At 49.1% G+C, this 11,873-nt stretch overlaps 1 protein-coding gene and 1 long non-coding RNA gene across 4 annotated transcripts; both read left to right on the forward strand.

Annotated features, from left to right (window-relative positions):
- Window positions 1–9: 9 nt before the first annotated feature.
- Window positions 10–2,819, forward strand: LOC137602602 (uncharacterized). Of its 3 annotated transcripts, none has more exons than XR_011037183.1 (6): window positions 10–793; window positions 985–1,162; window positions 1,285–1,395; window positions 2,038–2,081; window positions 2,338–2,448; window positions 2,540–2,819. It is a non-coding gene; the product is annotated as an uncharacterized lncRNA (long non-coding RNA). The 3 variants fall into 3 exon arrangements; XR_011037184.1 differs by having other exon boundaries at window positions 985–1,129; XR_011037182.1 differs by having other exon boundaries at window positions 11–793; window positions 985–1,028.
- A 687-nt stretch (window positions 2,820–3,506) lies between these two features.
- On the forward strand, window positions 3,507–11,794 carry spdl1 (spindle apparatus coiled-coil protein 1). The gene is made up of 14 exons (XM_068325955.1): window positions 3,507–3,810; window positions 4,460–4,621; window positions 5,856–6,032; window positions 6,283–6,477; window positions 6,586–6,735; window positions 7,162–7,260; window positions 8,000–8,110; window positions 8,196–8,330; window positions 8,455–8,561; window positions 9,102–9,222; window positions 9,416–9,482; window positions 9,620–9,793; window positions 10,438–10,513; window positions 11,347–11,794. Exons 2-14 carry the CDS (start codon window positions 4,460–4,462, stop codon window positions 11,483–11,485), a joined length of 1,713 nt encoding a protein of 570 aa, XP_068182056.1. The 5' UTR covers window positions 3,507–3,810; the 3' UTR covers window positions 11,486–11,794.
- Window positions 11,795–11,873: the final 79 nt, after the last annotated feature.

Raw genomic sequence — 11,873 nt, forward strand, 5'->3', positions numbered from 1 at the left:
GCGGGCGCGAGCCTCCGTCTTCCTCTTGCTGTGCGTCATGGCGGCCGGCGGCCGGCGGCGGAGCGCTGCGGGCGGGAGACCGTCAGGCTGCGGCTGCAGGGGGGGCGTGGGTTCCGTTACGAGTTGTTTGTGGTCGGTTGACGGTTAACGGAGTCACGGGAGGAGTTTTCTGTGGAATAACGGCGGCTAGAACACGAAATGACGTGGGAACAGAATGGGAAGAGCCTCCGTGGGCTGACGCTCATGCTAACGCTCATGCTAACGCTCATGCTAACGCTCATGCTGCTAGCTGCGTTGCTATCGCAGCGTCAATCCACGGCCCGCAGGAAGTTGCAGTGGGAGCTGGAGGAGAGTCTGCTGCAGACACGAGGTGTTCTGAACGCGGGACGGGATGGCGTGTTTGGAGCGTGGCGTCAGACACAGCTGCAGCTCAGCCTCTGTGCGGGGCCCACAGCGTGGAGACACGTGGAGGCCAACACACCCACCAAGTCAAACTGCCCACCCGATCCCCACAGCAGTGGCTAAAGGCCTGCGTGTCCAGCGTCACTAGTGGACCTGTGTTCTCCAGGTCTGCAGAACCGGTCCAGCAGGTCAGACCGTGGCATCGGCTGAAGTCTCTTCTTCAGAAGTAGAGACGTCTGTTGGATGGGAGACGAAACGTTTTGGAGAACTTCCTTAAAGTCCAGTGGGTTGATTTAAACAGCTTTGGATAACCATGACCTGGAGAACTGAGAACTTACACAGATGTCCCCTGAGACACGTCTACCTCCTGTCCCAGAGGCCCAGCTGAACGGTGAGGCTCTGTTCAGGTCGTGGCCCACATCTCTCCATCATACCTTCAGACAGTACCTGGTCTGGTACTGAACTGAAGGCTGGAACCTTTGTTCCATTGGTGGATCGCTGAATCAGAAGTTCTTGATTTGTGAGTTGATGTTTTCATGTTTTTGAAGCTCTTTGACTCTCTTTCTTGACGGTGCTTTTCAGGTGTGGCGCCTGACCCGTAGGCTGCAGGTGGAGCTGATGCTGAGGTGGGTGATGGTGGGCCATTGTGGAATGTTGTGTGGTGTCTCTGCAGCACCACCCCAGTCATGTACTACCTCAGCTGAGACCGTCTCTGCTGTGGAATCTGGTACTGGGAGAGAAACCCAGGACTTTGGCACAGGTTGGAGTAAAAACCGTTTACCACAACCTGACTGAAGACCTGGAACAAGCTACTAGTTTTGAGTGTGGAGCCCGACCTGCATCCAGGAGCAGCCCTCTGACCCCTGTTTACTGTGTTTCTAGTGGGTTGCTGTGGATGCTGGTACCTGGAGACCTGGTTACAGCTTGAAGTGAAACCTGTTGACAGAACCGTGACTGGAACCTCAGATGTTTGGGTCAACTGACTCACTGATGGTACTTGTAGTTTCTTGTACTTGTAGTTTCTGGTGTGTTGACTTTGAAAGAAGACGTGTCCTCAGGTCGTCTGAGACATGTCTGCAGGAGCAGGAAGTAAACGTGTCTTCAGGTCCTCTGAGACTGGTGTGCAGAAGCAGGAAGTAAATGTGTCAATATGTCCTCTAAGACACGTCTGCAGGAAGTAGACCTGTCCTCTGAGACTATCCAAAGCCGTTTAAATCAATCCACTGGACTTTAAGGAAGTAGTTGAAGACGTTTCATCTCTCATCAAAGAGACTTCTTTAGTTCTGAAGAAGTCTCTTAAATGAGAGACGACACGTCTTCAACAACTTAAAGTCCAGTGGGTTGATTTAAACAGCTTTGGATAACCATGACCTGGAGAACTGAGAACCTACACAGATGTCCCCTGAGACACATCTACCTCCTGTCCCAGAGGCCCAGCTGAACGGTGACACTGTGTTCAGGTTGTGGCCCACATCTCTCCATCATACCTTCAGACAGTACCTGGTCTGGTACTGAACTGAAGGCTGGAACCTTTGTTCCATTGGTGGATCGCTGAATCAGAAGTTCTTGATTTGTGAGTTGATGTTTTCATGTTTTTGAAGTTCTTTGACTCTCTTTCTTGACGGTGCTTTTCAGGTGTGGCGCCTGACCCGTAGGCTGCAGGTGGAGCTGATGCTCAGGTGGGTGATGGTGGGCCATTGTGGAATGTTGTGTGGTACCTCTGCAGCACCACCCCAGTCATGTACTACCTCAGCTGAGACCGTCTCTGCTGTGGAATCTGGTACTGGGAGAGAAACCCAGGACTTTGGCACAGGTTGGAGTAAAAACCGTTTACCACAACCTGACTGAAGACCTGGAACAAGCTACTAGTTTTGAGTGTGAAGCCCGACCTGCATCCAGGAGCAGCCCTCTGACCCCTGTTTCCTGTGTTTCTAGTGGGTTGCTGTGGATGGTGGTACCTGGAGACCTGGTTACAGCTTGAAGTGAAACCTGTTGACAGAACCGTGACCGGAACCTCAGTTGTTTTGGTCAACTGACTCACTGATGGTACTTGTAGTTTCTGGTATGTGTTTTCTGGTGTGTGATCAGTAAACTCTTGAAGGGTTCATGAGTGGCTTTCATTCCTCATTGGATTCAGGGTTGGATGTTGGACGTTGATGTCCTGGAGCAGCGCCTGTGGTCAACATGTCGTCTCAGGATGGACGTCTGCTGGTGACGTTTTGCTGCTCGTCTCTCTGGAAAAACACTCCTTGTGTTCCAGGATAGTGCTCGACATCAGCTGGAAGAGAATGGTTGTCCAGCAGCTCCCAGTTTGGTCCAGAGGCAAACGTCATGGTTTGGTTGTTCACTCAGTGACGGCTGCTGCCAGACATGTAGACGTTATGTTCATTTAAATAAAAAGAGTAAACCTCAACATTCTTCGAATAAAGTTTATTTTGATGCACTCACATTCAGTGGAGACACTGCATATTGTATTTCAAAGCAAGGAAAGTGGAAAAGTCATTAAATTTGATATTTTACAAAAATTCAAGAACTATAATGTTCAAAACTAAGAAATGCTTGAAGACTCATCTTTCCCTAAGAATCCTGAACTAATATTTAGTCCCAAACTTCTTAAAAGTCTAGTACTATGATTTTTCTTGCTTGCTGGTGTGTTTGGGGTCGTCTTTGAACATACAGTAGTTTCTAAGGCATTTGGTCTTCAGGCCACAGTAACATGACCCCTGCCGGTGTTCTGATGGACTCAAACTTATCCAGGATCCCTGGTAGTGATAAATAGAACCAATACCCCAGTACCAGAAACGTCCCGCATTCTGATGCTCCACCACTGTGTGCAGCGGCTTGGGCTCAGTGTGTGTGGGCCCTCTGACAGACTGTCCGTGGCCCTTAGACCCTAAACACCAACCTGACCCTTACCAGTCCAGAGTGTGGCTCCATGTCTTTGATTGTCTTGGGGGAGATCCATGTCTGTGGATGCGTTGTCTCACTATGTGGGTAAAACACCACCATATGGAGGAGATGAGAGCCAGGATGATGAAGTACTCCTGGTTTTACCGGTTTGTGTGGAATGAACTCAGGAGTGATCGTGTGACGGTCTCCTGAGGAGGTCTTCTGTGTTACGCCTGACTGAATGAGCAGTTAAGAGTTAATACACATCACATGAACCGAATGAGTGGCCCCACGTCGCCCACGGGGGGGACGTGACTCGTCCAGCCTGTACCAGCTGAGAAAGGCCCCACCCCCGATTCGGAGAAGAGAAGGAGTGACCGGTTGTGACCGGTCGGTGGCGGTAGTGAGCCCCCCGGTCGGTTTGCTCCCGCCAGCGAGCCTGAAAGAAGAAGCACTTCCTGTTTCCGGTGTTCAAACGGCGGCGGCAGGTCGAGTGTTAGCTGGTGACCCAGACTGAACGTAAGTCCACCCTGAACCCTAACCCTAACTAACTAACTAACTAACTCACCGGCCGTCTCTGTATGTGACGTCAGTTCAGACAGACGGACGGGACGGTCGCGTCAGACTGACGTGTGTCCGGTTGGCGGTTCGTTTGTTGTTCGTATTGGAACAGGTCCTGTCCGTCTGTGTGCTGCTGACTCGGGTGTGGACAGCGTTCGCTCTCTGACATCTACCTAGTTCTCATGATCAGGTTTTCACTATTTATCAATTGATCTCTCAACCTATAGAATGTCAAAATAAATAAAATAAAATTCATCACAATTCCCAAGTACCAAATGTGACATTTCTGATCGTAAATAAAGAGCAAATGCTTCAGTTCAGCAATCTGGAGCTGACAAATGTCATAACATTATATGAAGCTTTGATTAATGCATGTTTTATTATAGGTGCAAATATTTTATTTTTCATCTGCTAGTCACTTGATTCATTGCTTGTATAACATGTTTTCAGGTTATAATTCATAAGTTGAATCAATAGACATTAAAAGAGATGATAGCGAGTAGCTGGAAGGAACACGGCGCAGACCGGTGGTGTCGGGGCTGAGGTCTGTTAGCCTCCACTGCCGGCTGCAGACACGCTGACCTGACACGAGTCCTCTTCCCTGCAGATGGCAGCTGAGGAGGAGACGCAGCGGCTCAGGAGGAGGCTGAAGGAGAGCGAGGAGCAGGTCCATCAGGCTGCCAGGGCGGGGCTGGACCTCCTCCAACAGCAGGTGGAGCTGCAGCACCGACTGGACGAGCAGAGGGTGGAGATGACCAACGCCCTGGAGGTACGCCGTGCTCGTCTGGAATCAGGTGTCTGTGGTCAGCAGCGTCCGTAGCCGACAGACGTCTGTAGTCGTATCGATTGGCTGCGTTCCGTCTTGCATTCAGACTCGTCATCTCCGGCATCAGGACTTCCACGCTGAAGTGAGACCCTCACCTCAGTCCACACAACAGAGTCCCCAGTAAACATAGGACTCATCTTAGTGGTCCCCCACCCCTGGTCTGTGGGTCGGTACCGGTGTGTGGGTCAGTCGGTACTGAGGAACACAGAAAGAATCCAGAACTTCCATTGTTTTTTTTTCTGATCTGATTCTGAACAATGTTTTGTTTCAAATGAGTGGATTCTCTCCTCCACGTCTGTCTATGAGTCAATCTTGATGCTTGTCAAGATGCTTGCCTCAGTCACATGACTACCCTCCGGCCACTAACACAGAATACATTACCGCTAAACTGAAACTCCCAAGCTAGCAGAACCAACAAGAAACAAACCTTCTGTGTAAAGTTTCTTTGTGCAGAGAAAGAAACCAGTGAGGAGACAGAAGAAGAACCTACAACTACAAAGAAAAAGAAAGCTGTAAAACACCAGTTTTTCTGCTGGTCATATAGTTTTCTTTTTTGTATTTATCCACCACACCTTAAAGGCGGGTCCATGAACATACTGTCTGACGTGAAACCGGTCTGTGGAGAACACAAAGTTTTGGACCAGTGGGTTAACTGACAGACGGAATGGAGAGTGTCAACCAGAACATCAGCCTAACAACTCCCTGTTCGCATCTGTGTTTCAACATTTACACACTCATACTTTCACGTGAATATCCAAGCTAAATGGTAGCAGCGGGTTCCACGTGTTTACATCTTCCCTCTCAGCGGTAGAGCGGACGCCTCATGACCAGATCTTGCCCAGACATCGGCGGTTCGATTCCCGCTCCCACCAGACATCCTATGTGTGTGAGCTGATGGTGGGAGGTGTCAGCTCACCTCCCTGCCACTGCTAGGGAGCCCTTGAGCAAGTCGCGACCCGTCACTCTGCTTCCCCTATACTCCTGCACTAAATGCATGCCTACAGGCCTCGACTGTGTTGTGTCTGTTTCAGGGGGCTGTACATAACATTGTGCTGTGATTAACACATATATACACACACACACATAAATATATATGCATGTCAATGAATGAATGTAAAGAAAACTTCCCCACTGAGGGATCAATAAAGTGAATTTAATCTTAACTCATTTGTCTCAGGTCCTTGAGCAGGACAAGTACTCCCTGCAGAAGGAAGTGGAGTTAAAGACTCGGATGCTCGAGTCGCTGCAGACGGACTATGAGTGTGTGAAGAGCCACCAGAGACGGCAGCTTCAGGAGCAACAAGAACATCTGGAGAGGAACCACAACTCAACCGTCAGCGAGCTCAACAACAAGGTGTGGCTCCGGCCGTTCACGGCCATCTTCTTAGGAAACGCTTTCAGTAAATGTGTCCCGTGAGTCCGACAGGAAGCAGCATCATGTAGGCCCATGAGCAGCAACGTGTCTACAGCTAAGGTCTCCAAAGTCACAGCAAAACCAGCTGCTTTGTGGATGTGGGGAAAAATACATAAAATATGAAACAGCAGGAGAATGGAACCAACAGGAGAATGAAGGCTGCTGATGTTTCTCTTGCTTCGTTTCTCAGATGATGAAGTTGCGGTCGGCGCTGGAGGAGACCCAGCTGAGTGAGAAGCAGCTCCAACACAAGCTGGAGCTGCAGACGGAGACTCTGAACAGCCGAACGGAGGAGCTGCGAGCTCTGAACGAGCACGCCCAGAGCTCCATGACCTCAGAGATGATGGACATGCAGATGAAGATCATGGACCTGGAGCAGATCAAGGTGAAGCGGACGAGGAGCTCATTCATTCCATTGTCTGTCATTCGGTCAGGATGTAGCCGTGCTTTGGTTTGACTGCTGTAGGTCAGCTGAATGTTGTGTGTCTGCCAGGTGGAGCTGGAGCAGAACCTGCAGGAGTTACGCTACAGCGAGCAGCGGATGGAGCTGACCAATAGCAGCCTGCAGCGTCACCTGCAGCAAATCACAGTGGAGAAAGAAGAGCAGCAGAAGGAGGCAGTTTCCTGGTTCAATGCCCTGGAGGTGAACGCATGAGCACCACAGCACATGTGGTGTCACATGACCCACATCCATTCAGACACGTCACCCCACACGAGAACACACCATGTGTGACCCATGAGAAAAACAGCTCACTGGCTGTCAGTGGCGTCTGTAGACGTCCGTTCTGGTCTTCAACTGGGGGATGTGGGGGTGCGGGGAGTGGAGCTTGTCAGTGAATATTGGGTGTCTAATCATGGAATTTATCATCATGGGGGGGCTGGTGTTGTCTCATGCTCCCAGTGGGAGGAGTTGAGATGTGAGGAAGCGATCTGAGTGTCGGGTGTAGACTGAAACTAAATGTAGAGCGCTGCCGGTTCTCACCTGCACCACGGTTTAGCTCTGGACCCTCATTGGTTGATCGGGTGTGTGTCCCTGAATCTTCTGACCTTTCTGTCTGTTTCTGCACAGAAATCACGCGAGGCCAACCGGGACCTCCAGATCCAGCTGGACCAGCTCTTGCAGCAGGCCCAGGATCCCAACAGCAGAGGGAATTCCCTGTTTGCTGAGGTAGGAGCCAGAATGAGGACCCCTTACCAAAAAATGAGAGTATCATGGAAAAGTTCATTTATCTCCTTAAGTAATATAGATTCAGGGCCCAGAATTTAAACAATTTCAAGTATCTTTGTGTGTAATTTGCCCTATGGGGGATCAAAACAGCTCTACTGTCCACTGGGGGCTCGAGGGTTTGGGACTCCGGTTGCGCCAAACCGGGCGACGTCACGGTCCTTGATATTTTTCTTGCCATAGGGGTTCTGTTACTGCTCTTAGTCTCGCCTGTCACCCAGGACCTATTTTTCAAGGGAGACCCTAGCAGGAGCATAAAGCCCCCGACAACATAGCTCCTGGGATCATTCGGGCATTCAAACCCCCCCCATGATAAGGCTTTTTCCACACTCTTAGACTGTTTAAAACACTTATGTAAAGTTGCAGCGCACACACACGGATGTCGTCAGCCAATAGCATGCACGTACGGTATCACGTGACTACAGCTCATGGGAGACACTTGCTCCTCGCCACTCGCTCTCTCCGCGATGTAGTGAAGCCGTGCATCTTGAAGCGGGAATCTATTTTCAGAATTTAAGTCAACTTTTCATTAAATATGTTGACTTCTTTACAATTTATGTATTCATTTTTTGTAATAATTTGAAAATTTCTAAGTTTCTGATCTGTGTCACGGTGGGCCCGTGGCCTGCACCACGATGCCCCCCCCCCATGTCTGACATGAGCCTCTCCTTCCTGTTGGCAGCTGGAGGATAAACGTGCTGACATGGAGAGAAAGCTGAACAGTATGAAGATCCAGCACCAGTCGCTGCAGAAGCAGCACGCCTTCAGCAACCAGCAGCTGCAGCGCATGAAGGTCTGGACCAACCGACACACACACAGACCCGCTGTGTGTTTGCGACCCGAACAGCAGCAAGGAATATGTGTGTGTGTGTGTGCAGGTCCAGATCGCCACTCTGATGCAGCTGCTTGGCTCCAGGGCCGACCCCGCCCAGCAGGAGAGGCTGCAGGCCATGCTGGCCGAAAAGAACGGGGAGATCCAGAACCTGATGACCAAACTGCAGAGGCTGGAGAAGGTGGAGTTGAGCCGTCAGAGCCCAGTCCCATAATGCAACGGGAGAAACCCTGATGAGAGAACCGCTGTGTATAACTGTAATTGTTTGTGCGTGTCTGTGTGTGTGTGTGTGTGTGTGTGTGTAGGTGGTCTTAAAGTCTCAGCCAGCTAACCCCGCCCCCTCGGACTGCGCGGATGGTCGTGATGAAACCTACTACACAGACCTGCTCCAGATGAAGCTGAACAATGCTATGTGAGTTCCATCATATAAACACACGTGTGTGTGTGTGTGTGTGTGCGTGTGCGTGTTCACACATTCAAACACGTCATTTTACAAAGAAGTACGATTACTGATGGCCGACACCAGTCAACCGTCACTATGGTTTCTGTTTGACGGAAAAAGTCAGCACTGAAAAACATGAAGAGAAGATAAATAAAAATACTTAAAGTCAGCAACAAACAACCCCATCTGGTTTATCAGCTCAGTTAAAGATTACATTAGATTACATTATATTATATTGCATTAGATTAGATAGACTTTAATGATCCCAAACTGGTAAATTCACATGCTGCAGCATCATTCAGACAAACAAAATCAAGGAGATTATACATTGAAGAAAATTAAGACATGAGGGGAAAGTGAATAATAATGGAATAATAACAATAATAATAATTTATTAATAATATGAATAAGATCAGGAGACTCAGTTGTGAGATGAAATGAAGATGAGAGGACATGATGACAGCGACCTGTCGGACCAGTCCGATCCGTCTGTCTGTGCTCTGTCCTCAGTAAGGATGTGGAGCGACTCGGAGATGAACTGTCCCTGCAGAGAATGAAATCCCTGTCGGAGAATCAGAGAGCTCTGGAGCTGGAGAGGAAGCTCTTCACCTCTGATCGGCTCTTCAAACAGGTCCGTGAACGCTGGTCGCCTAGCAACGATACGGTACGGGTACCGGTTTTCCTACATAATGAGAAATCCCCAACGTGTCTGGGATTCTAGTAGTGAAGCGCAGTGTGAGTACAGTGTGTAACATGTCAGTGTGTCGGTGCTCATCTGTTCTGTCAGTGCTGCTCATTCAGACACGTTTTCATCCTGCTCTCAGGCTCAAAGTGATAAGATCAAGCTGCAGCTACGAGTGGACGAGCTCCAGCACAAATACGAACCCAAAGGTGAGTTCAGTAGCAAACCTGAAGTTCTGTTGGTCTTCTGGATGAAAGTTTAAGGACCTGCTGCTCCAGACTGAACACCTGCAGCTCACTCTGAACCATAGATGACACACTCAGACATTAACGGGTTTCCTGTTTAGAGGCGAAGAGGAACCTGATCCAGAAGACGAAGAAAGAGAAGCTTCCTGTTGACGTCGTCCTCTCCTCTGAGGCAGCGACTGTGGAGGTCGAGGAGCCGGATGTCACCAACGCCGAGCCTGAAGACCATGAGGACCACATCTGTCCTCTAACAGAGGCAGTGAACGCCACACCAGGTCAGCTGGTCCACTGAAACGAGGACCAGCTGTCCTTGTTTCAGTGTCCATCACTCAGATGTCCATCATCTGAGTGATGGCCAGAGAGTTGATGACACTCTGTGACCTCTGACCTCACAGAACTTACCGTAACATCTGGAATAAATGGAACGTTGAGGAAACGCCTGATGAATCTGCTGCAGCTACCATTAGCATGTCTGCAGTGGCTGCAGCTGCCTCGCCTGAAGCTGAACTGGCTTCATGTCTGCAGCCTGTTCAGCTTCAAGTGAGGCATGGAGAACCTCACCAACATTAACATTCCATTAACCAGTGTGTTGGTTTTGAAGGAGGTTAGCTTAGCCGTTTTACAAACGCTAGCAATACTCAGCCTAATTAAACAGGAAACAACTGTTTCCTGGTGTCATCATCTCCAAACCAGCAGCAGCAGTGAGGAACTAATGAATGTGTTTTATCTGCTGCTTTTACTAATGTTCATTTGGACAGATGTTTACATGACATACAGTATAGACCAATCATATTCCATTAGCTTCGTTAAGGTCATTCAGACTAAACAGCTACACATTTTAACACAAACTCCAGATCCTGCTGCTGGTCCAGTGTGAACAGAACTCACACCTCATGTGATGAACCGTTGTGTGTTGTAGGGTCAGAGCTGGAGCCGCGGCCCGCTAAGTGTGTGAAGATCAGCGTGGATGAGCCCGTCGTGATTCCCAGCTCCAGGTCAGTGGGTTACACACACACACACACACACACACACACACACACACACACACACACACACACACTAAGGATGGACGTATTGATCTACCTAGTATGTGACAGACCAGGACAGAGAAGTCGTGTACCTGACTGCTACTCAGTTATAAGTCACACACATTACACACACATTACACACACACATTGCACACACATTATACACACATTATACAGACGTTTCTAAAGCAGCAGCAAATGAAACCGTTTCCTGCTGTCCGTCCTGTCAGTCAGAATGAGTTGCATCCTCAACTAGTTCCACAAGATGTGACGTTAGTTGAATTCCACGATACAGCGATAAACTATTTTATTGTTTACGGTAATTCAAACGTTTATGAACCCTCCCCATACTGATATTAAACCACCTTCTATATGTGTTACCTTTTCCCACACTCTTATAGATTATTAGAGTGCTTTTAAGTGCTTCTTTAATGCCTGCCGTGAGTCTTGGAATGCTGTCAGCCAATAGCATGCGTGTACGGTGTCACGTGACTAGCTACTAAACATCCACGATGTAGTGAAGCCGGGCATCTTGAACCGCGAATACGCAAGGGATTACTGTAGTGATTTATGATTTACAGACATAAAGTGGAGTAGAATGACGTAAACTTGATATTTATTTTTTCGGGTATTTTTGTGAAAACTGATGTGTAATCAAAAATAACAGGCTACACCCTGGACGAGTCACCAAACCAAGAACCTTCTACCCATTGTGCCACCATCCTGCCTGATTTGAAACGATACACCCAGCATGAGATGTCTGCTGATGTGATGAGTCACGTCTGTGTGTTCTCCTTCAGCTCTTCAGTGGCTGACGCTAAGTGGATGGAGGAGAACCAGCAGGAGAACCGAAGAGACGAAAGAGGAAAGAAGAGAGCGGTGGAGGTGATCCATGTGGGCGCCAGCAGCAGCATGGAGAACCAGTGCGCCCAGCAGTAGGGCCGGTGGTCATGTGATCCAGCCCAGCAGTAGGGCCGGTGGTCATGTGATCCAGCCCAGCAGTAGGGCCAGTGGTCATGTGATCCAGCTGTGATGTGATGTTCTTACACTAATGTTCTGCACCTGTTCCTCAGTGGTTCCACTTGAGTTGTTCCTGTTTGTTCTGTTTTACATGTTCTGTCAATATATTGAGACCGTGGGTGACAGAAAGCATCCAGTGTTCACTTTTTCATGGGTTTTAGTCCTGCTGTAGTGATGATGGCTTTTGAAATGAGACTTGAAGTAGAACTGGATTAAAATGAAATAAAGAACCACGCGTGAAGGCCTGTGCGTGTCCGTGCGGGAGGAGGGGCGTCATTGGTCAGTTTCCCTCCACACCAGCAGGTGG

Source organism: Antennarius striatus, chromosome 10 (assembly GCF_040054535.1).
Source record: "Antennarius striatus isolate MH-2024 chromosome 10, ASM4005453v1, whole genome shotgun sequence".
Classification (NCBI taxonomy): Eukaryota; Metazoa; Chordata; class Actinopteri; order Lophiiformes; family Antennariidae; genus Antennarius; species Antennarius striatus.

Coding starts and splice junctions, on each gene's coding strand:
- spdl1 (XM_068325955.1), top strand. CDS start 4,460: ATGGCAGCTGAGGAGGAGACGCAGCGGCTCAGGAGGAGGCTGAAGGAG. Junction 6,736..7,161: donor CCTGGTTCAATGCCCTGGAG/GTGAACGCATGA, acceptor GTTTCTGCACAG/AAATCACGCGAGGCCAACCG. Junction 10,514..11,346: donor GTCGTGATTCCCAGCTCCAG/GTCAGTGGGTTA, acceptor GTTCTCCTTCAG/CTCTTCAGTGGCTGACGCTA.